Source organism: Typha latifolia, chromosome 3 (assembly GCF_019914945.1).
Source record: "Typha latifolia isolate L0001 chromosome 3, TyphaL0001v2, whole genome shotgun sequence".
Taxonomy (NCBI): Eukaryota; Viridiplantae; Streptophyta; class Magnoliopsida; order Poales; family Typhaceae; genus Typha; species Typha latifolia.
In genome coordinates this window covers 5,819,032-5,839,914 of record NC_133088.1, presented here as the reverse complement: position 1 = coordinate 5,839,914, position 20,883 = coordinate 5,819,032, and the positions used below count along the sequence as shown (strand labels likewise).

General features: G+C 40.1%; 1 protein-coding gene across 1 annotated transcript; it reads left to right on the top strand.

The window, feature by feature from the left end:
* Nucleotides 1-3,458: 3,458 nt before the first annotated feature.
* LOC140785213 (cytokinin riboside 5'-monophosphate phosphoribohydrolase LOG1-like) lies at nt 3,459-5,677 on the top strand. Its single transcript, XM_073132990.1, has 7 exons — nt 3,459-3,798; nt 3,963-4,060; nt 4,175-4,205; nt 4,300-4,399; nt 4,862-4,932; nt 5,039-5,182; nt 5,286-5,677. The coding sequence occupies exons 1-7, from the start codon at nt 3,667-3,669 to the stop codon at nt 5,376-5,378; spliced, it is 669 nt and encodes a 222-aa protein (XP_072989091.1). The 5' UTR covers nt 3,459-3,666; the 3' UTR covers nt 5,379-5,677.
* Nucleotides 5,678-20,883: the final 15,206 nt, after the last annotated feature.

Here is a 20,883-nt window from a genome sequence, read left to right as displayed (position 1 = left end):
CGCCGCATCCTCAAGGTGGAAGCTCGCAAGCGTCACCTTGTACTCTTCCGCCGTTCCTTGGTATGCAAAGAATTGCTCCGCCCTATACAACCAATCGATCGGGTCGCCACCTTTGAACTTGGGGAATTTGAGACGCACGACTTGTCCACGGATGCCATTGTCTCGTTCCGATCATGTCCTTGTCTAACTGGGGGAGGATGCACCATGAAGGGTTGATGATCCCTCCTTCGGTTTTGATTAACTTGCCATGGTTCCGGATCGTATTGACCCGCCCACGGATCTTGATCTCCAAGGTGGTCTCCATAGTGGTTCACCCGTCGGATGGGTTCACCTGCAACTGGACCTGGTGTAACCATCCTTGCTTGCCTCTGCCCATAGGGTGGTGGTAGCAGCGGCTCTTGTGGTTGCAAAGGCTGAACTGGTGGCGGTGGGTTCAAGGGGGTGGACTCGCGTCGTGGGGTCGATGGTGCTTTCCCGTTCGCCATTGCTTCCCTTGTCGCCCGTAGTTCCAGCATCATCTCCATTTGATAGCCATTTGCTCTGAAAGAGACCCCAGCACAGCTTGAACGCTAGGTTCTTCCGTATTCTGATTAGATCGGGCGGTTCCACGGGAAGTCCCTGCAATCATTTCTCCCTCCTCTATTAGGAGAATCTCTTCTTCATCATCTCGCCGTGCAGTCATGGATCTGGTTGTCGTCATTGGAAGCGCTTGTCTAAGGAACGGTGGCTCTGATACCAGCTTGGTACGATCACGCCTCTGGCTATGGAGCTCTGATACCAACTTGATACGATCACGCTTCTGGCTATGGAGCTCTGATACCAGCTTGATACGATCTCACCTTTTTGGTGAAGGGTCGATCTCTTCCAATTCTTGATCTGGACTAGATCTGGCATGGAACTTTGAAATACGATCCCGAAATATGCCGCCATCGGATCGACGTGAAACTTTGATATGTTGTAGCCCCAGAAAAGAGCTTTCCAACAAATCTAGTTGCAGGCGAATCGGATGTGGGGGTCTCGAGATATCGTCCGATTTGTTGACAAAGGTCAGATGATCTATTTTGGATCCGTGGATGGAGGCACGTGATCCTAGGTAATGGTGGTTGAAGGTGGACCGGCGTTAATGTGGTGGCACCGGTGAAAAGTGATGGTGGAAGGGTTGTGGTTGATGGAAGGATTAGGGCAAGTGTGGGATAGATTGGACGAAGGGGGAGAAGAGAGCCACTCCTAAGGGACTAGGGTGATTAGCCGGACGAGGGAGGTTAGAAGCGGCGTCGCCGGGGATTGAGAGAACGGGAGCGAAGAAGACGAAGGAGGCAAGGCAAAACTCAATCTCAATAATCAATAATCAATTTGGTTGCCTACCACATCCTTTTATAGGCTAACCAATAACTCAAATTAACCCTAAAAACACAATTTTCGTCGACCGCGTTCGAACGCACCGAGTTCGCTCTTCTGGATTTGCGAACGCGATGCAGGCGTTCACAGTGCGTTCGAACGCACCGCGTTCGAACGCATTGTACATTCTCTTCACCACGTTCACAAACCGCGTTCGAACTCACTCCACCCGCGTTTGAACGCTGACTTACAGAAAACTTATTTTAATGAAAATTAAACACTAAAACATGAAATAAAAACACTCCTAAAGTGAATCCATGCTCGAGACGACGTCGATGAAGTCCGAATCGTATCTGCAATGCTAAGACGATCACCTATATATCGCTCCATTATAGCTAGGCAAAGGAGTTGTAAAGGTTCTTTGGTAGCAAATTGGGCTTTCTCTTTCTTGGCAATGGATCAATAGAGTGAGAGGACTGAATACTTAAAAGGGTAAAATCTTGCTAAAATGGTGCGTGCATTGTTGTAGGCTCTTCTCATCATAGGCATGTGGTAATTTTGGAAAGACATAAATGAATGTCTCTTGCAAGAAGGAGCTCCCTAGGTCCATTTTCTTCAAAGCGATCACCATGACCATGAAAATTTCTCTCATTTTGTTGTGAAGCCTAAAGCCTTGACCCCTATCCCTCAGCTCTAGAACGAGCGATCTCAATTTGGGCTGCCTTGTCCATAAGTTTAGTGGAAGGCATATTATTATGAGTGCTAGGTTTTCTTGTGGATCTGAGGCTCTTCGATTGGGTCTCAAAGACTCTTTCCCCATAAACTTTTAAATGTGTCCGTTAAATATTACTCTAAGCAATTGGTGGATATTCTCAACATTTACTTGGACCTTCCCTAGTAGATACATCATATTCCCTTATTTAGCGGCTCTCCAATGATCTCAAAGTTTTTCAATTCATTGGATTGAAAGTTGCGGCCCTAAGTGGAATAGCATTTTCTCTAGGGACATGGAAAGTTCTTGCTTTGGAACCTGATATATTACTTCTATTTTCTTGAGGGAACGATATTTACCTCTTTAACAAAAAAAAAAGGGACCAACTTAATATCTTTTCTAAACAGTTTAGCTTATTCAATCGCCAATCCACAGCCAAGAAAAATCATTATGCCCATAAATATTTTACAAATATTCTACCAACAAAATGATGCGATATTACCTTATTCATTAATAGTTTCCATCTTCATCCTTCAAACCATCCCTACCAACTAGAGGTGAAAATGGATCGGATAGTACTCAACTCATATCCGGATCCATATTTTTAGTCCGGATATGGATATTAGACGGATAGTAAAATTTTAAACCAAATCCTAACTAAATCGATACGGATAATTTTCGGATAGATGATCGGATCTTAAATGGATATTGATTGAATTTAAAATAATTATAATATTTTATTTAGATATAATTAATATAAAATTATTAAGAGTTTTACAATAAATAATTTTTTTGTATGTCAAATATATAAAATTAGAGAAATTAATCTCTACAAATAATATATAACGTATTATTAGTAACAATATTAATATTTACTATTTAAATAAGCAAACTAAAAATTGTAAATCATTTAAAAAAATATGGCGGATAAACGGATAATCTGATATCCATATCCGAATCCGAAAAATATATCTGACTTGTATCCGAATCCGTATCCAAATTTTTTTTAAAAATTATATCCGTATCCGAATTTGTATTCGAATCGGATAGAAATTTTTTCTCCGAATTCGATCCAAATCGGATCGGATAGCAGGTCGGGTGGGAGTTAATCCCACCCGTTTTCACCCCTACTAACTACTAATAACACGATGCTTTAAAAAATAACACGATGCCATATCATTATATCAATGTATTTAGTTAGTATTTGTGGGCATATCATTGTTATCCCCAAGCAAATACCCGTCACTGCAAGCAAATTCCTGCATCCAGATATGAAGGAAATCCCCCCTCTCTCTTCCCTTTCCTATCTCCACGTGGCATCGCAAAACTAACCTTCGGTGTCCCATTGGGCCACGTCCCATCTCCGTACGCTTATCCATCCTATCACAACCCTGTGTCTAGTGCTCCTGAGGAATCTCTTAACCCCTCTCATTCACCATTAAAGTGTACTCCATTTTTCAATTTTACAAAGAAAAAAAAAATATATCCTAAAACCAAGTCAAGCAAAGAAGCAGTCGATCGACGAGCTTAAAAGCCCATCCCCCGGCTCTCTCTCCCCCCTCCCCATCTAAAGCAACACAACCTTTAGAGAGAGAGAGAGAGAGAGAGAGAAGAGGATGGAAGATGAAGAGAAAAGTATAGCCAAGATAACCTCTTCTCGTTTCAAAAGGGTGTGTGTATTCTGTGGTAGTAGCCCAGGCAAGAAGGCAAGTTACCAGCTTGCAGCAATCCAGCTTGGTCATGAATTGGTTAGCCTCTCCTCCTCCTATCCTACTGCATAATTCCATACAATCTTGATTAGATTTGAGAAAGCTAGGCGGAGTTTTGGATCAAGCCCCATGTGGTGAAATCTCTCGACCCCTGTTCCCAATCAGTCCTCTGTTTCATTCTCCAAAGTTGGACTCAATTGCAGGTTGAGAGGAAGATAGATTTGGTCTATGGGGGTGGGAGCGTTGGCCTCATGGGACTCGTCTCTCGTGCTGTCTTCAATGGTGGTCGCCATGTCTTAGGGTATCTCTCTCTCTCTCTCTCTCTCTCTCTCTCTCTCTCTCTTCAACTGTTAACACTCCAACTTCTTTAAGTCCATTCTTTCTTTCTTTAATTATTGTTTTGGCTATGTTGCAGTGTCATTCCCAGGACTCTAATGCCAAGAGAGGTAGGCCACGAAATGTCTTATTACTTCTCAATTCTCTTTATTAAAACCTTTACATAAAAGTTAATTAGACGTAGTAATCTACAACGAGTTGCAGATAATTGGGGAGACATTCGGAGAGGTGAGAGCAGTCTCCGGCATGCATCAAAGAAAAGCCGAGATGGCTCGCCAAGCCGACGCCTTTATCGCGCTCCCCGGTAAACTATCTCATCAAGCTTATCGTCATCATCAGTACGATCCAAATTATCAATACCATTCCATGCACCGGCTTCCGGAGTCGTACCGTACGACTCCGGATGCCAGACTGATAAAATTTCAGATCTATATTTATTGGATCAGTCCCTCTACAAATTAGAGTAAGGCCTTTTTATGCCTCTTGAGTGATGGGGCCATGGAATATTATCTTATGGTGATTGACCACCTGATTATTTGTGTTTTTTTTTAAAACTTTTTTGGTTTAGCATACATCAAATTGCGAATGTTTAGATGTGTACGTCTGTACATCTCCATGTGATTCCACAGGAGATACCAATATCTCTAGCTAGCTTATGACCCACATACATACTATTACTCTTCTCAAACTATATATGTGAATATATAAATATATATATATATATATATATATATATATATATATATATATATATATATATATATAGGTGGATATGGGACCTTGGAAGAGCTCCTGGAAGTCATTACTTGGGCTCAGTTAGGGATCCATGATAAGCCGGTAAATATCTCCACCGTAGAAATAATTTTCTACTAGTTAATTATTAGATGATCGATTATTTTTAAACAATATGTCTATGTGTACGTGCATGTCTATTGATGAGCAGGTGGGTTTGTTGAACGTTGATGGTTATTATAACTCGCTCTTATCGCTAATCGACAAGGCTGTGGACGAAGGATTCATCACGCCGGCTGCTCGCCATATTATTATCTCTGCCCATACTGCTCATGAGCTATTCTCCAAGCTCGAGGTGTCCTATTCCTTCCTTCGTCCTCTTCCTCTGGAAATTTGTTTTCAACTTTTATCTTATATACCTAATTATTATCAAGATAAAAATTATAAATAAATTTCAGGAGTATGTTCCAATGCATGATGGGTCTGCACTGGAGCTGAGTTGGGAGATGGAGCAGATAGTGCATTCACCAAAGTCGGACATCTCGCGTTGACCAAATCTATCTCTCTCGTGATAAAGTAACCCGACAAACAAAGTGCAGCCCTAATTAGCTTTCTAATCTTCTTCTTCTTCTTCTTCTTCTTCTTCTTCTTCTTCTTCTTCTTCTTCTTTTTCTTCTTTCTTTTTTAGCGCAAAAATTGTATCTCTCACCCTCTTTCTTTCTTGGGTCCCACTTGTAACTTTCTTGACCTCAGAGCAATGGAAATGGAAGGTCAACAAAGTTACTCGAGCACGCACTCACTTTGTGTCGTTATTAGAGATACAACATTATTTAAGGAAATTTGCAAATAACACCTTGCATTTTTATCTTTTTTCTGAATGATACTCCACCTCGCGTCACTCTACCGATTAGATTATAAAAACAGTCTAAAAGATAAATCAAAAAACATATAAATTAAAATTATAGGGTGTTATTTGAGTAAAAAAAGAAGATATTTTAAATAAGAAAAATTTTGAAGGGTTACGCAGGAAAGAAGAGGCCGTATTTATTATGTTTATGTGCGTCGTGACACGTGGAAGGATGAGGCTGGGGAGCTATTGGGAGGTCAGACGTACCATGTAGGACCGTGGGAGGGGAGGGGGAGAAGTGGTTTGGTAGGTGGGTTTTGAGTGGCTGTGACGTGAGATGGACGGATAAGAGTTAGAGGAAACCATCTTTAATCTTTGCACGTGAAGGACTTCATCTGGGGTTTTGGTGAGCCCTAATTGGATACTAGACACAAGGCTATGACGTAATCAATTTTAACGTAGTGGCTCATTTTTCTTTCTTTCTTTATTTTTTTTTTTAAAAAAAAGCTAAATTATTTATCCTTTCGAAGCTTCCGTGTCAAAATTTGACAACCAAACAATCTATATGACTGGGGGAATAGGACATTTCGCACAGGGACACAAATTACGCCCTATATTTTTATTATTTGAGAATATTATAATTAAATCCTTCATTTTCTCTAAAGTTTTTATATAACACCTTACGTTAGTTTGAATAACTATCAATAACATATATTTATAGTTTATGCAACTGTACTAATTATTAAATAATTTAAATACCTCTATAAAATTTATAATACTCTTTTATTACGTCATATAAAAATTATAGATAAAAAATAAGGGGTTAGATTACAAATCCTCAAAGATGAGGTGTTTATTGAAAATATAGATTGTGATTTAAAAAATTTCTAAAATTTACTTGAGTTACTTGAGCTAAGTATACTTAGATACCTTAGACTATAGCTTGTTTTTATATAGACCTTCTTATTTATTTATTTTGTGTAAATATAAAGTTGTATTAATTGGCAACTATGTACAAAATAATATAAATATGTTTAAGTATATAGTTTTCTTTTATTATTGTAAAATGAGCATATATACAAGTCGGACGAAGATTTGGAGCAACAAAATTTGAACAATACTTCAAACATTTCAAATTACAGATGGAAAGATTTCAGAAAGATTTTTGGAGTTATAGTGGTTTGAACACCACTTCAAACATTTGCATTTACAAAGAGATAAATTCTGCAATCTTAATCGTGTAAGCATCAAGTAACTATGTTCAAATGCCTCCGAAAGATTTCCTCAACCTCTAGTATTTTGTGGGATCTTTTACCCATCTAAAATGGTATTTAAGGGTTATCAAAAGTAGCCATTTTTGATTATGTCCTCTTGCAAGTTAAAGGCTTTTCAAACGGAACGTGTCTCAATCTTCAATCTATACAATTTTAATTTTGTAAATCGTGGAGGACAACATCTTGAGGATTACTAATGTGAAAATCTCGAGGATTATAAAGACTAAAAATTGATCACAAAAGTAATGAATCACGAGATTCGGCGAGCAAGACAGTTTTAAATAGAGTCGTAAGGATTGATGGATATTAGTAACTGCATCTTGTAAACTTCTATGATTAATTTGTAATTATTTTTTTATCCGAGTTTGGATCTATTATTTTTATTTACCCATTTTGGGATTTTTCATGTAAATTTCTTAACGTTCACTTTTGCTTATTTATACATTATTATTTTGTATTAATATTTTTAATATGTAAGAATTTAGAAAATTGTGCCTAGAGTTTATATGTTTTCAAATTGGTATCAGAGAAATACTCTTACGATAGAGAGATTCTTTAGACAATAAACTTTTGCAAATATGGACAATCTTCAATTAGGCTATTAATTCTTGATGAAATGAACTATGCTTACTAGTAGGCTAGAATATGATCATTTTAAAAATCTATAGATGAATGTGTTTGCCCGTCTGTAATAAATGGTTGGACATACTAGAGCAAAACAATTGGTAAATTTGCAAAATTATAGGACAAAATTGATTATGAGAAAATATGATGGAATAACAAAGTAATAAATATTATTTATAGTTGTCTCTTCTAACGAATTTCATCCTATTTCCACTTGTGAAATTGCTAGGGATGCATGAGTCATCCTATAAACTATCCATTTGGGTATTATTGCCCACAAGTTCTCTATGCTTTAAAGGCTAATGACAAATTTTAAAACTCTCCATGTAGAGGTTAATGAAACTTTCGATGAGTTTTTGCAAAATTAAACGACATAATAAACTCAAGTTTTAATGAAGGAGAGAGAATCTTACAGCATAGGATTATTAAAAAATTCTTATATTCTTAACTAAAAGATCTTAGGTTGGCCTATTATCATTAAAGAAAGTATGGACATCAATTCATAATACTCAAAAGTCTAAAGGCATATTTAAGGATTATTAAAAAGATTCTAGGAATCTTTTAGAGCATATTTTGCCTTATTTGACCGCTTTAACTTATATATTTATATGATCTTTCGAGATGCTACATTGAGCAGTTGTTAATTAAGTTTTCTTTTATGGCTCCAAACTAATTATATGGTCTTATATATGTAAGAGATGACATCTAATCTCTCTCTCATTAAGATACATCTGGTTGTAATCAGGAGGAAACGAAGGCAAGCAAGCTCATAACTAAAGAAGCAAAAGAACAAGAGATGATATGTGGAAGGTAGATAGATATGAAAGGAAAGTAGTTGGTGGACTAACAAATGCGCACTAAATGTGTAAGAATTAATGTTCATTAGTTAAAGCTGTTAGATGTGATGGAATAGAAAGAGAATGTCTCTAAGTATTCAGTCGTTGCAATACTATTGGTAGACTACTGTTGTGGTTTTTGACTCTTGCGTTTGGAAAAGGGATATAATTAAGATGGTGGACTACTATTGTGGCTTTCTAAATTAATAAGGGTACTGTTGTTGGATTGGATTTCCTTTACAGCCTGTTTAATGGAGAGAATGGGAGAAAAGATAGAAAATAAGGAGAGGAAGGGAGAAAGAAAAATTATATACATTTTTTTATATATTTCTAGCATTCGAAATATACTTCTATTATATTATACTATTTATTTGATCTTTTAACAAATTTAAAAGAGAATAATTAAATATGTTAGATATTATTACTTGTGCTGCTAAACATCTCATTTTCTCTTCTTAAATCTAGCTAAGTAAACTTACTTTAGATGAGAGAAAGTTATTTTATCTGTTCTTTTTATTTTCTCTCATATTCTCCGAACAGAATATTAGAGGTATTGGTTGTAAATAAGAGGAGAAATTATAATTAACTTATGACTTATTGAATAGGTGATCCGTGTACCCCATTTAATAATTATTCGGAATAGGTCATATATAATTAAGTTAAATATGTTTGAGTTATAAATATGTAATTGAAATAGGTTGACACAATTCAACTCATTTAACTTAAATAATTTGATTTCAGGACAAATGGTTGGAAAAAAATAATAATAATACAATCAGTTTTGTACTTGTTTATAATTTGAACCTAATTATGCTAAACATAAATATGTTTAAGGCCTTAGGGTTTATATCAAATTAAAAAAGGTTGCAACCCTCAACGTTTATTCTCCTATCTTGAGGTACCCGTGGCATTAATTAGTGTAATCTTAGCCGTCTCAATAGAGCCTATTTGGGCCTAAGGGAATTAACCCAATAAAGTTTGGGCTTTGCTGCATGGTTATATACCTTTCTATAGATATTATAGTGATCCATCTTTTTTACAATCCATGAGTCCTAGTCAATCATAATTTAGCACATTGTAAAATTACTACTCTCAATATTTATGAATATATCTTTAGGCTTTTATAATTTATGTAGCTTGAACTCTCTTACGACTCTTTTTAACTTCTATTTAACTTTAATAATAACCATGACCCTAGCTCCAAATAGGATTCCACATCACTTAAAAACTCTAGAGATTCATTAAAGTAGTGAATTACATAATTTTTAACATTTTTGTTTCTTAGCATTGATGCTTGTTAGAATATAAGAAACAAAAATTATCATTACCGAGCAGTATAAGTTTTTATAGCTTGAAATATGCTAAGACTCATCTGTTGTCTAAATATAAAATTTTCACCCATTTTATTTAAGTCCACTTTTTATGAAAGACATTTCAAGTATAAAGTTCAGGGAGAGTGTTGGAGTATTTTGAGTAGAAATTGCTCATATAGAGTGTATTTATACATGTATATGAGCTTTTATACAAGTCTAGAAAATCTCTGGTTTGAAGAATTACAAAATTATTGGAGAAAAATTTATGAGTTCACACCGCGTTCACAGGGCGTTCTCATGCGTTCACACAGACCGAGAGCTGCGTTCACAAGCGCTTTCGAATGCGGGCTCACGCGTTCACACAGACCAAGAGCTGCGTTCACAAGCGCATTTGAACGCGGGCTCATGCGTTCACACAAATCGAGAGCTGCGTTCACAGGCGCGTTCGAACGCGGGCTCACGCGTTCACACAGACTGAGAGCTGCGTTCACAAGCGCGTTCGAACGCGGGCTCACGCGTTCACACAAACTAAGAGCTGCGTTCACAAGCGCGTTCGAACGCGGGTACATGCGTTCATACAGACCGAGAGCAGCTTTCACAAATGCATTCGAACGCGGGTACATACGTTCACACAGATCGAGAGCAGCGTTCACAAATGCGTTCAAACGCGGGTACATGCGTTCACACAGACTAAGAGCAGCGTTCACAAACGCATTCGAATGCAACCTAAGAAATTCAAGCTGTCGCGTTCGAACGCACTTTGGCCCATTCGAACGCACCTGAGATCAAGTCAGGCCGTTCGAACACACCTGGGCCGCGTTCGAACGCACCAACGAAGTTTGATATTCTTGGATTTTCGTGAGTTCAGATAAGACTTGGATTTGGCTCTATCTTGGAGATGATATATAAGTATTGTGATGCCTAACTCTACGAGATGTTGAAGAAGCAATTTTGAAGGAAACTTCTTGAGGCTACATCGGTTCTTCAACTAACAAGGTCATACTCTTTTAAAAAGTTTAATCTTTCGTCTTAAGGGTTGTCTAAACGAAAGATCAATCTCGAGGGTTATTAAAGTTGGACATTAATCACGAGAAGTAGTAAATCGTGGGTTCTAGTGAGCAAGACTGAGAGGAACAAAGTCGTTTGGATCGACGGGTTGTTTTGTGAGTCAGTCTTGTAACTGCTATTATCCTAGTGATTGGTTTTGATTCGAGTTTGGATCCGTGGTTTTTTTTCTCGTTTGGGTTTTTTCACGTTAAAATCTTGGCATTCATCTTTGCTTTCATTTTTAGTATTTCTTCGGACTTTTACTTAAGCAAACGAGTCATATCATTGCCTAGTATTTAGATACATACTTGTGTCTAGGGGTTTTTTCAGAGGGGCACTCAAAAAGGAGGTGCTGGATCACTATAGAGATCTGAATAGAAGCCACAAAGTGGACATCCTCATCTTGCTTAAAACTCATGCGGATTGGGATGCAGTGAAGGTAGTCGCCAGAGCGTTAGGAAGGTGCTAGAAATGGTTTGCTATCCCGACAATGGGAAGCTTTGGCGGGATTATAGTCCTATGGAAGAATACCATAGGCTAGATAGAAACGGTGGCGTCCTCCCACTATGCCCTCCATATGGTTATCACAACCATAATAGGCACACCTGGATCTGGTTGGCCATCTATGCTCGTAATAATCTCTCGCTTCAAAAGGAGTTGTGGAAGGAGATGGTGCAATTCACCAACCTCAAGCTCCCATGGCTCATTATCAGCAATTTCAACACTTACGTAACAATAGGTGAAAAGAAAAACTGTGGGGTGGTCGAGCTCGGCCCCAAGTGCAGCGCGTTTGCGGGGTTCATAGACTAGGCATGCCTTTGCGATCTTGGGTATGAAGGGCTACCATCCACATAGTGCAACAATCAGTAAGAGGAGTGAATGGAGAATGGCTAACGACTCACCCTCACAATAGGATATTCTACTTACATCGCGCTACGTCGAATCATGCCCCATTACTAATGACAATCCAACTCTCTCCCCTCAAGATCAATCACCCTTTTAGGTTTGAGCTCTTTTGGCTTGAATACATGGACTGCGAGCGAGTGGTACATGAGGGTTTGGGGGAAGACGGCTCATGGGAACCCCCTCCATGCATTCATGCACAAAGTCTGCCTCCTGCCAAAGGCCTTCTGTAGCCGGCATAGAAGTGTGGTGGAGAACCTCGAGACCAACCTAGAAGAAGCCTCCATAATTGTCAAGTAGCTAAAGGAGCAAGATGTCATGGGCCAACTGGATTTGGAGGGGCTGCAAACCTCAACAGTCAGTATCATCGAAAGTTAGCGCTTAGCCATCAAATCAACATCAAATGCGCATAGCAGGCACACTTGAAATGGGTACATGAGGGAGATCGTAATACCAAGTTCTTCCACCTTTCCACAACTATCAATAAACAACGCAACCGGATCGTCGGGACCACGAAAGCATATGAGAGTTGGACGCAAGACCTGGCGGAGGTGAGGATAGCCTTCACAAAATTCTATCACAGGCTTTGGGGGCCAAACGAGGGGGACATTACGGAAGCATAGTTTTGATCGAAACTCCCAAAAATCTCGCCAAAAGATGCTCAACAGCTAGTGGCCCCGGTCTCCATGGACGAGATAAAAGCAGCATTGTGGAGCATGCCTAGAGGTGGACGGTATTTAGGCAGAAGTATATATCTAGTTCTGGGATACCATAGGGGCAAGCCTCTATGAGGCGATCGAGTACTTCTTCATGACAGCCTCTCTCCCGAGCAAGTGGGGAACACCTTCCTGACCCTCATACCTAAAGTTGAAAACTCGATATAGGTGCAAGACTTTTGGCCGATTGAACTATGCAATATGGCTTACAAAATCATCTCGAATGTGTTGGTGGCTCGACTCACGCCTCTTTTGGCCAAGGTGGTCGACCCAAAATAGGCTGCCTTCGTTGTTTGCCAAAGCATCGTGGACAATATCTTGGCAGCTCAGGAAGTCGTGCATTCCCTCATGCATGATAAACACCGACTGCTAGTGACGATGGCAAATATGGATATAGAAAAGGCATACGACAATGTTAGCTGGACGACGATCCTCGACACTCTCGTAGACATGGGCTTTTCAATAAAATGGTGTACAAGGATCTGTGCATGTATCTCATCACCGAGGTTTGCGATGCTTATAAATGGAAGTCCATCGAAATGGTTTTCGTCACACCTTGGCCTGCGTCAAGGCAACCCTTTGTCGTCGTACTTGTTCATCTTGATTTCCTAGGTACTCATCGGTCTACTCAATGCGAAGACCAACTCCGACGAGCTCCAAGGGTTCAAGGAGGGAGCAGTTCACCTATCTCACCTGCTCTACACTGACGACCTCTTGATAATGTCCTTAGCGAGCTGTTCTAATGCAAAATACATCCTAGCTTGCGTGGGAAGCTACTTAGCCTTAACTAGCCAAAAAGTGAACACAACGAAATCGACCCTCTACCTCCCTGAGTAGATCAGCCAGGACCTGGCTCTATAACTGGAAGAGAGGTTGGGCTTGTCCTCGGTGGCCATGCCTTTTTGTCTACCTTGGAGTCCTTATATCGGGTAGAGAATACGCCAGTGAAGGAAGGAAAAAAACCCGCTGGAGGTAATGCTAGGAGGCTAGCCAAGTGGGTCACTGGATATCGTTTGGACCAAAATTAATACAGATAGGGCATTCTCTAAGATCTGAATTTATTGTAGGAAGCAGTCCACGCAATCAAGATAAAATATTCACCAAATATTCTCCTGTAAATAGAAAATTACTAAACTAAGTGGAATCGATCCATAACTCTCTGATCTATGTTTTTTGTATTTTCCCTTTGCAGATTCGAATTGTAACCTGGATGAAAACACGATATATTACGGATGATGGTGGTGGTGACGGGTGGAGTGGAAGTTAGGGTTATGGATGATAATAGAGATGAGGGTGGATGAGTGATATTGTTTAAGGGGTAAAGACGAAGGGAAAGAAGTGGTTGAGATCCCAAAGAAGAGAGAGGACTCGACAAACGAGGGAGATTAAAAGTTAGGAGAGACCTTGCCAATGGTAGAGGTGGTAGGTTAGTGAAGAGGGAGGAGAGAGATTAGGGTAGAGAATAAAGACAAGATAGGAGGCAAGAAATCAATAATCCAATAGCATAATGAATTTGGTTGCCATCCACATATTTATAGATGCTACCCAACAAGTCTTAATAACAATAAGTAACCCTAATTCTAGAGGTTTCCCACCGATCGTGTTCGAACGCACCCGATCACGTTCGAACATACAAAAGATGTTCTCTGTTTGTGCGAACGCAATGTAGGCGTTTAAACATGCCCAATCACTTTTGAACGTACTTTTTGCGTCCTCTATATTTGCGAACCTGATGCAGGTGTTCACAAGGGCTCTAGTAGGATTTGGACCCATTTGGGACCATCTCTTCTCCCTTCCTATGAGAGCCTCTACTCGTCGTCACTGACAACCCCCCACCTAGAAGCTAAATGGTAAGATGACAGAGGCATTTTCCTCCTATTTCTCCTTTCTTCCTCTCTCTCTCTTCTTCCTCTCTCTCTCTTCTTCCTTCTCTCTCTAAGCAGCAGTGACGATTTTGTTGCCGTTATTGCCCTCACCTTGTTCTCCCTTCCTCTAGAGCTTCCTAATGTAGTCTTTCTTCCTCTTGATCTCATTTCTCCCTCCCTCTCCATTCATCTCTCCTTTGTGTTTTCCCCCAGCTTGCTAGCCTCTTCGTTCGCCTACACCTTGTCACCATTTTCTCTTACTGCCTTTTGTCATTTATTCCACTATCTACCACCGCCAGCCACCACAATGAAGTCCGCAGTCATCTACTACGCGATACTTCTTGTTGTAGACCGCTATCCACCATGCTATAACTTCTCCATCTTAGTCGGACTATTTTGATTTTTTTGTTTAGTTTCCTCTCTTACTTTCTGTTAGGGCCTTTGTAGCTACATTGCTTCAAGATCCATGACATTCATGATGAAGCTTTACTTAACTGGCCTACTATTTTTGAGCAATTTGAGTAATGTTCCTCTTAAGTCTTCTTCCTATTCTTCGTTGTGTTGGTAGGGAGGCTACTTCAACTTATCTCCCCAATACTCTGTGTATCATGCTTATAACATAGTAATAGAATTATGTTATGAACTAATTTTGGACTGATATGGACATAAGAAAATTTTGAGAATTTTTTGTAATGGTAGCCTCATAAATTATGGATCTAATTGCTTTAATTTCACATAAATCTGAGGTTGAAATGAAAAGTTAAAGGAAAAACAGCGGAAGATCAAGGGTAGTGGTGGACTTATGTGATTTAGACTTCACCGAGTCATCTCGAGTATAGATACACCTTATGAGAGTTATTTTGATACACTTAGTTAGGATCTTTTCTTAGTGCATTAGGTATTTATTTTTATTAAAATAAAATTCATGTAGGTAGCATTCGAATGCAGGTGGAGTCGCGTTCGAACGTCCTTATGAACGCCTTGTGAATGCCCGCGTTCCAACGCCTGTGTCACGTTGGTAAATCCAGAGAAGGGGCTTTTTGAGTGCGTGCGATCGACGAAAATCCTCTAGAATTAGGGTTTCATATTATTTTAGAACTTGTTGACTAGCCTCTATAAATATGTGGATAGCAACCAACTTCATAATGCTATTGGATTAATGATTTCTTACCTCCTATCTTCTCTCTAGACTCCTCCCTCCTCCCTCTTCACCATCCTTCCACATCTATTGTTGGCAAGGTTTCTCCTCGCTTCTAATCTCCCTTAACTGTTGAGTCACCCCTCTTCTTTGGGATCTCGACCACTTCGTTCCCTTCGTCTATATCTCTTAATCACTTCTACAATCCACCTTCATCTCCATACCCATCCATAACCATAACATCTACTCCACTCGTCACCACCACCATCACCCACGTTATTCTGTATTTTCGTCCCTGATATAGTTTGAATCTGCGAAGGGCGTAAATACAAAAGTTGTCAATCAGGAAGTTACGGATCTAACCCAATTAGTTTCATAATTTTTTGACTACGGAGAATATTTGATGAATATTTTTCCACGGTCACGCAGACTGATTCCTGTAATACATTCAGATCAAAGCATGCAAACCTCAGACCTCCATTAATGGTTAAAACAAGGAAGATGAAATCAACAAGAAGACCTATGAAGAGCACACTGACAAGGGAGGACTCAATGCACGATGATCCTAACCGTGAGGCTGATTTCTTTAGAGCGACCACGGCAGGACCGAGTCAACCAATGTCTATGGGTTCGAATATGAATGAACTAAGAGGCATGTTCCAAACATTGTTGCATAGAGTTGGCAACATACAAAAGGATCACAATGAACTCAAGGAATATGTCGTGAATCGATTGCATTCGTCATCTCCTCGACAATGAACGGAGTTTCAAGAAGGACCAGCGGTGGGACCTCATCGAACTAATACCCCACAAGTCCAGGTGCATCATATGAGTGTCAATGATCCCCTCCTACCTATGCCTTCACATCATCCCCCACCTACGTTACAAAACCCAAGATAGGCGGTGGTGGAACTCGAGAGGCATGCGGCACCGGTGCGCTTCGTCGATGAGGAGGATTGGCACTTTGAGGATGAGGTTGATCCCTATGGAGATGGCGATGGACGTGCTTGAGGATTTAGAGAGGGTGATCAACCTGCGCAAAGGTTTAGACCTAAACTAAGGATCTTTCGCGAACTCGACAACGCTATTCGAGGGAGGACCGCACGCTTGGACTTTCCAAATTCTAAGGCGGTGATCCAACGGATTGAGTGTTTTAAGTTAAACAATATTTTAATTATCAATGTACTGTGGAAGATGCAAAAGTCTATATGGCAAGCTTCCATCTCCAAGGAACGGCATTGTATTGGTATAGATCGGTTATTCGTGGTGGTAGATTTATCGGATGGGCTGATTTTTGTAGAAGGATTGCACGCAGATTTGGGATAGTGGCATATGAAGATTTTGCTGCCACGTTAAGCAAGATGGTTCAAAGGACTATCGTATTGGAGTACCAAGCTGAGTTTGAAAGAGTTAGTAGTCGTTGTGAGCCACCATGGCCCGAACGTATATTGATGAGTACATTTATTTTAGGGCTGCGAGAGGAGATACAAGCGGATATTCGTGCTCTATGTCCTACTACACTTGAGGAGACCTTTGAGAAGGCCGTGAGGATGGAACAAAAGCATAGGGCTTTAAGGATGGCAGCAAAAAATAATTGGGGCAACCGAGATGGGCGGTTTGCACTTAGAACGCCGGTTGGTAATTCTGCGGTTTTAAAAACAGCGGCTGTGAGTACTAGACCACGACCACCTTTGAGATGTTATTTTGATATTAGAGGAGGCGCTAGAACCCCCCCTCCCCCCCGTTCGAACTCTCACACTTGCCTAGGTGGAGGAACGAAGAGCGAAGGGCCTTTGCTTTCGATGTAATGAGGGTTTCACCCCAGGTCATCGGTGTTCTAAGCCGATCGGGAGTGTGATACTTATCAATGGTCCTAAGGAGGATGGTGAGATTGATGATGATGGAGAGTGTCCAGAGGAGACCCATGGGAGGCTGTTGTAGAGGGCGTTGATGAAGATATCCAAGCTGAAATATCGATGCATGCATATTCGGGTACTTCCGCGCTGAGGACGTTACGAGTAAATGGACTCGTTAGAAAGCATTATGTGCACATCCTCATCGATTCGGGGAGTACACACAACTTTCTAGACAAGAGGTTAGTGAGGAGACTGGGTTTGGATGCCGAGCCGACCACGGGATTTGACGTTGCTATTGGAGATGACACGAAGCTTAGGGCGGAGAGCTTGTGTCGCCGAGTCAGTATACGGGTGCAATGACACGACATCATTGTGGACTTGTATCTGTTGGCGTTGCGAGAAGAGGACATTGTCCTTGGTGTTCAGTGGTTACAGAGTTTGGGACCCGTCACATTTGATTTTCGGAGCATGTGGATGAAATATAAACAAGAAAACAAAGATGTGCGGCTTGATGGTGTTCGATCTTCACCGATTCCTACGATGCAGCCTATGGTGGGCTATCTTCTTCAGTTAGAACCAGCAGGAGATAAGCCTCAAACGAGTTCAGGTACTACAATTAAAAATCTAATTTATTAGATAACTTTTCTGGACTATTTGAGGAGCCGTAGGAGTTGCCACCAAGAAGAGTGGCGGACAATCGTATAGAGATTATATCCGGAGTTGCACCGATGAACGTGAGGTCATATCAATATCTACATGTGCAAAAAGAAGTTATGTCAAAGATGGTAGCCGAGATGTTGGAGCAATGCCTCATACAACAAAGTCATAGTTCATACTCATCCCTTGTGCTATTGGTGCAAGAAAATGATGGAACATGGCATTTTTGTGCTGACTATCGAGCACTAAACGTTATTACCGTCAAGGACCGGTATCTCATTTCGGTTATCGAGAAGTTGCTGGATGAGCTTGCAGGGGTGACTATATTTAGTAAGCTTCACTTGAGGGCTGTGTATCATCAAATTAGAGTTCACCTGGCGGATGTGCACAAAACTGCATTTCGGACTCCGGACAGGCATTATGAGTTCCGAGTGATGCCTTTTAGTCTCACCAATGCTCCAGCTACCTTTCAAGGCCTCATGAATGATATATTTCGGCCTCTCTTGCGAAGGTATGTCTTGGTATTTTTTGACGATATTTTAGTATATAGCAAGACTGAATTGAAGCATTGGCGGCATTTGGAGGGCGTGCTAAATTTATTGGAGCAAAACCAATTGAAGATCAAGAAGTCTAAGTGCCTATGGGGAGTACCAAAGGTAGAGTATTTAGGCCACATCATTTCAGCAGATGGTGTAGCGGCAGATCCTCAAAAGGTTGCATGTATGACTACTTGGCCTATTCCTACTACAACCATCAGATTGAGAGGATTTTTGGGGCTGACTGGTTATTATCGTCAATTCATCGTCGGATATGGTAAGATCGCTGCTCCTCTCACTTCTTTGTTGAAAAATGACTCTTTTAGATGGACAGATGAAGCCAATTTAGCCTTTGAAAAATTAAAAACAGCAATGATGACGGCACCCGTTCTAGCGCTACCGGACTTCACCAAAGAATTTATTATGGAATGTGATGCGTCGGGTGTTGGTATAGGAGCCAAGTTGTATGGAATGCCAAGATCAATTATTTCAGACCGTGACCAATCGATCTTCATGAGTCACTTTTGACAAGAGTATTTCAAGTAACAAGGTACTGAACTGAAAATGAGCTCGGCATATTATCCTCAAACCTACAGGCAATCCAAAGTCGTTAATCACTTTCTCGAGTAATATTTGCGGTGCTTTGTCGGTGAGCAACCGAAGAGATGGCTAGCTTTTTACCTTGGGCGGAGTACTCGTACAACACAGCTCATCACACCGCTATTGGGATGACCCCTTTTGAGGCAGTCTATGTGTAACGACCCAAACCACAAAAAAAAAATTTATGGGCACGACGCGACCGGCCACACTATGGCCGGCCTCGTGCCCATGCAAGCTGCGCATGCAGCTTGCGTGGTGGGGGCGCCACGTGCCCGCTGCCGCTGCCAGCTGGCCGCAACGGGCCCCGGCGCCGTCGCAACCCCCTCCACCGCCTTCTCTCTCTCTTTATCTATTTATCTCTCTCGGTCTCTTTCTCACTCCACTCTCTCTCCACTATCTTTCGCACTCCTCGTCGCCGACGTCGGCCCGCCGCCACCTTCCCGAAGCCGTCGCCACCAGTGAGAAGCTCTCTCTCTCCCTCTCTCTCTCTCTCTCTCTCTCTCTCTCTCTCTCTCTCTCTCTCTCTCTCTCTCTCTCTCTCTCTCTCTCTCTCTCCCCGCCCGAGCTCTCGTCGGAGCCGAGCCACCCGGCGAGAGCGGCCGCCAGGCGGGGCGGCGCCGCCCGTGCCCTCCCGCCGCTCGGGTCCGCAAGCTCCTCCCTCACCTTCTCTCTTTCTTATTTTCCTCTTCTCTTCTTCTTCTTCTTCTTCTTCTTCTTCTTCTCCTTCTTCTTCTTCCTCTTTCTTTTTCTTATTTCTTATTTCTATCTCTTCTTCCTTTCTTTTCCCTGAGCTCCCCTCCCCCTCTTCTTCTTCTCCTTCTCCTCCCTTCTTCTTCTTCTTCTTCTTCTTCTTCTTCTTCTTCTTCCTCATCTGCTTCTACTTCTTCTTTTTTTCTTTCTTCTCTGCACAGTGCTGGGCTCGGCCTAGCACTTATGGCAGATTTAATTAATTTATTAATTAATTATTTTAGTTATGTTATTTATTTAGGTATTTTTATTCTTAATTAATGCAAATAGATTATTTAGACATTAACTATTTTAATAATATTATATATTCTTCAATATAATTTTATTAATGATAATTTTATAATTAATGATTAATTAGGTATAAATATAGGTAAATACTTATATTTATTTATTTATTTATATATCTATTATATTAATAGATAGATTTGTAAATTATAATTATTAGATTTATATTCTAATACCCTCATCATATATATTTTAAGTATTTCTATTAATTTTATGATTATTCTGCAACAAATAAAATACTAAGCTTATTTAGTTGTTTATTTATTATTTTATCGAGTAAAGACTGCATTGTCCATAATTAATCAAGATAGTGTATGAATTATAAAATTAATTATAATTAGATCTTGTCTATACTTATTTAGTTTTTTATTTTATTTTATAATTACATATTTAGAAATACTCTCATATAAAAGGAAACAGGCATCTTCTCCTTATGTTATAACTAACATTTTATAATAATACTAGAATTATAATATTTGAATCGTATCTATATTATAGACCTAGTTATATAATCAAAAATAAAGAAAAGTGATTCTAAACCTAATAAAACTTTATATTTTAACTGAATTAATTCTAATTAGATAAACGACTAACATCATACTACCTAAATATTTCAGATCCCGAACCCCCTTATTTGATACCCCGTGGACCTTGCTAGCGATGAGTGTCACTCGGTTACATGACGGACATAAGAGATGCGTGGTTTGTGTCTTCTGATCAGACGATGAGTAGTCTTATCCCTTAGACGTCTTTATCAAATTAGGTTATATTATATATTTATTTACATACATGTTTTGGCCTCCAGCATGATT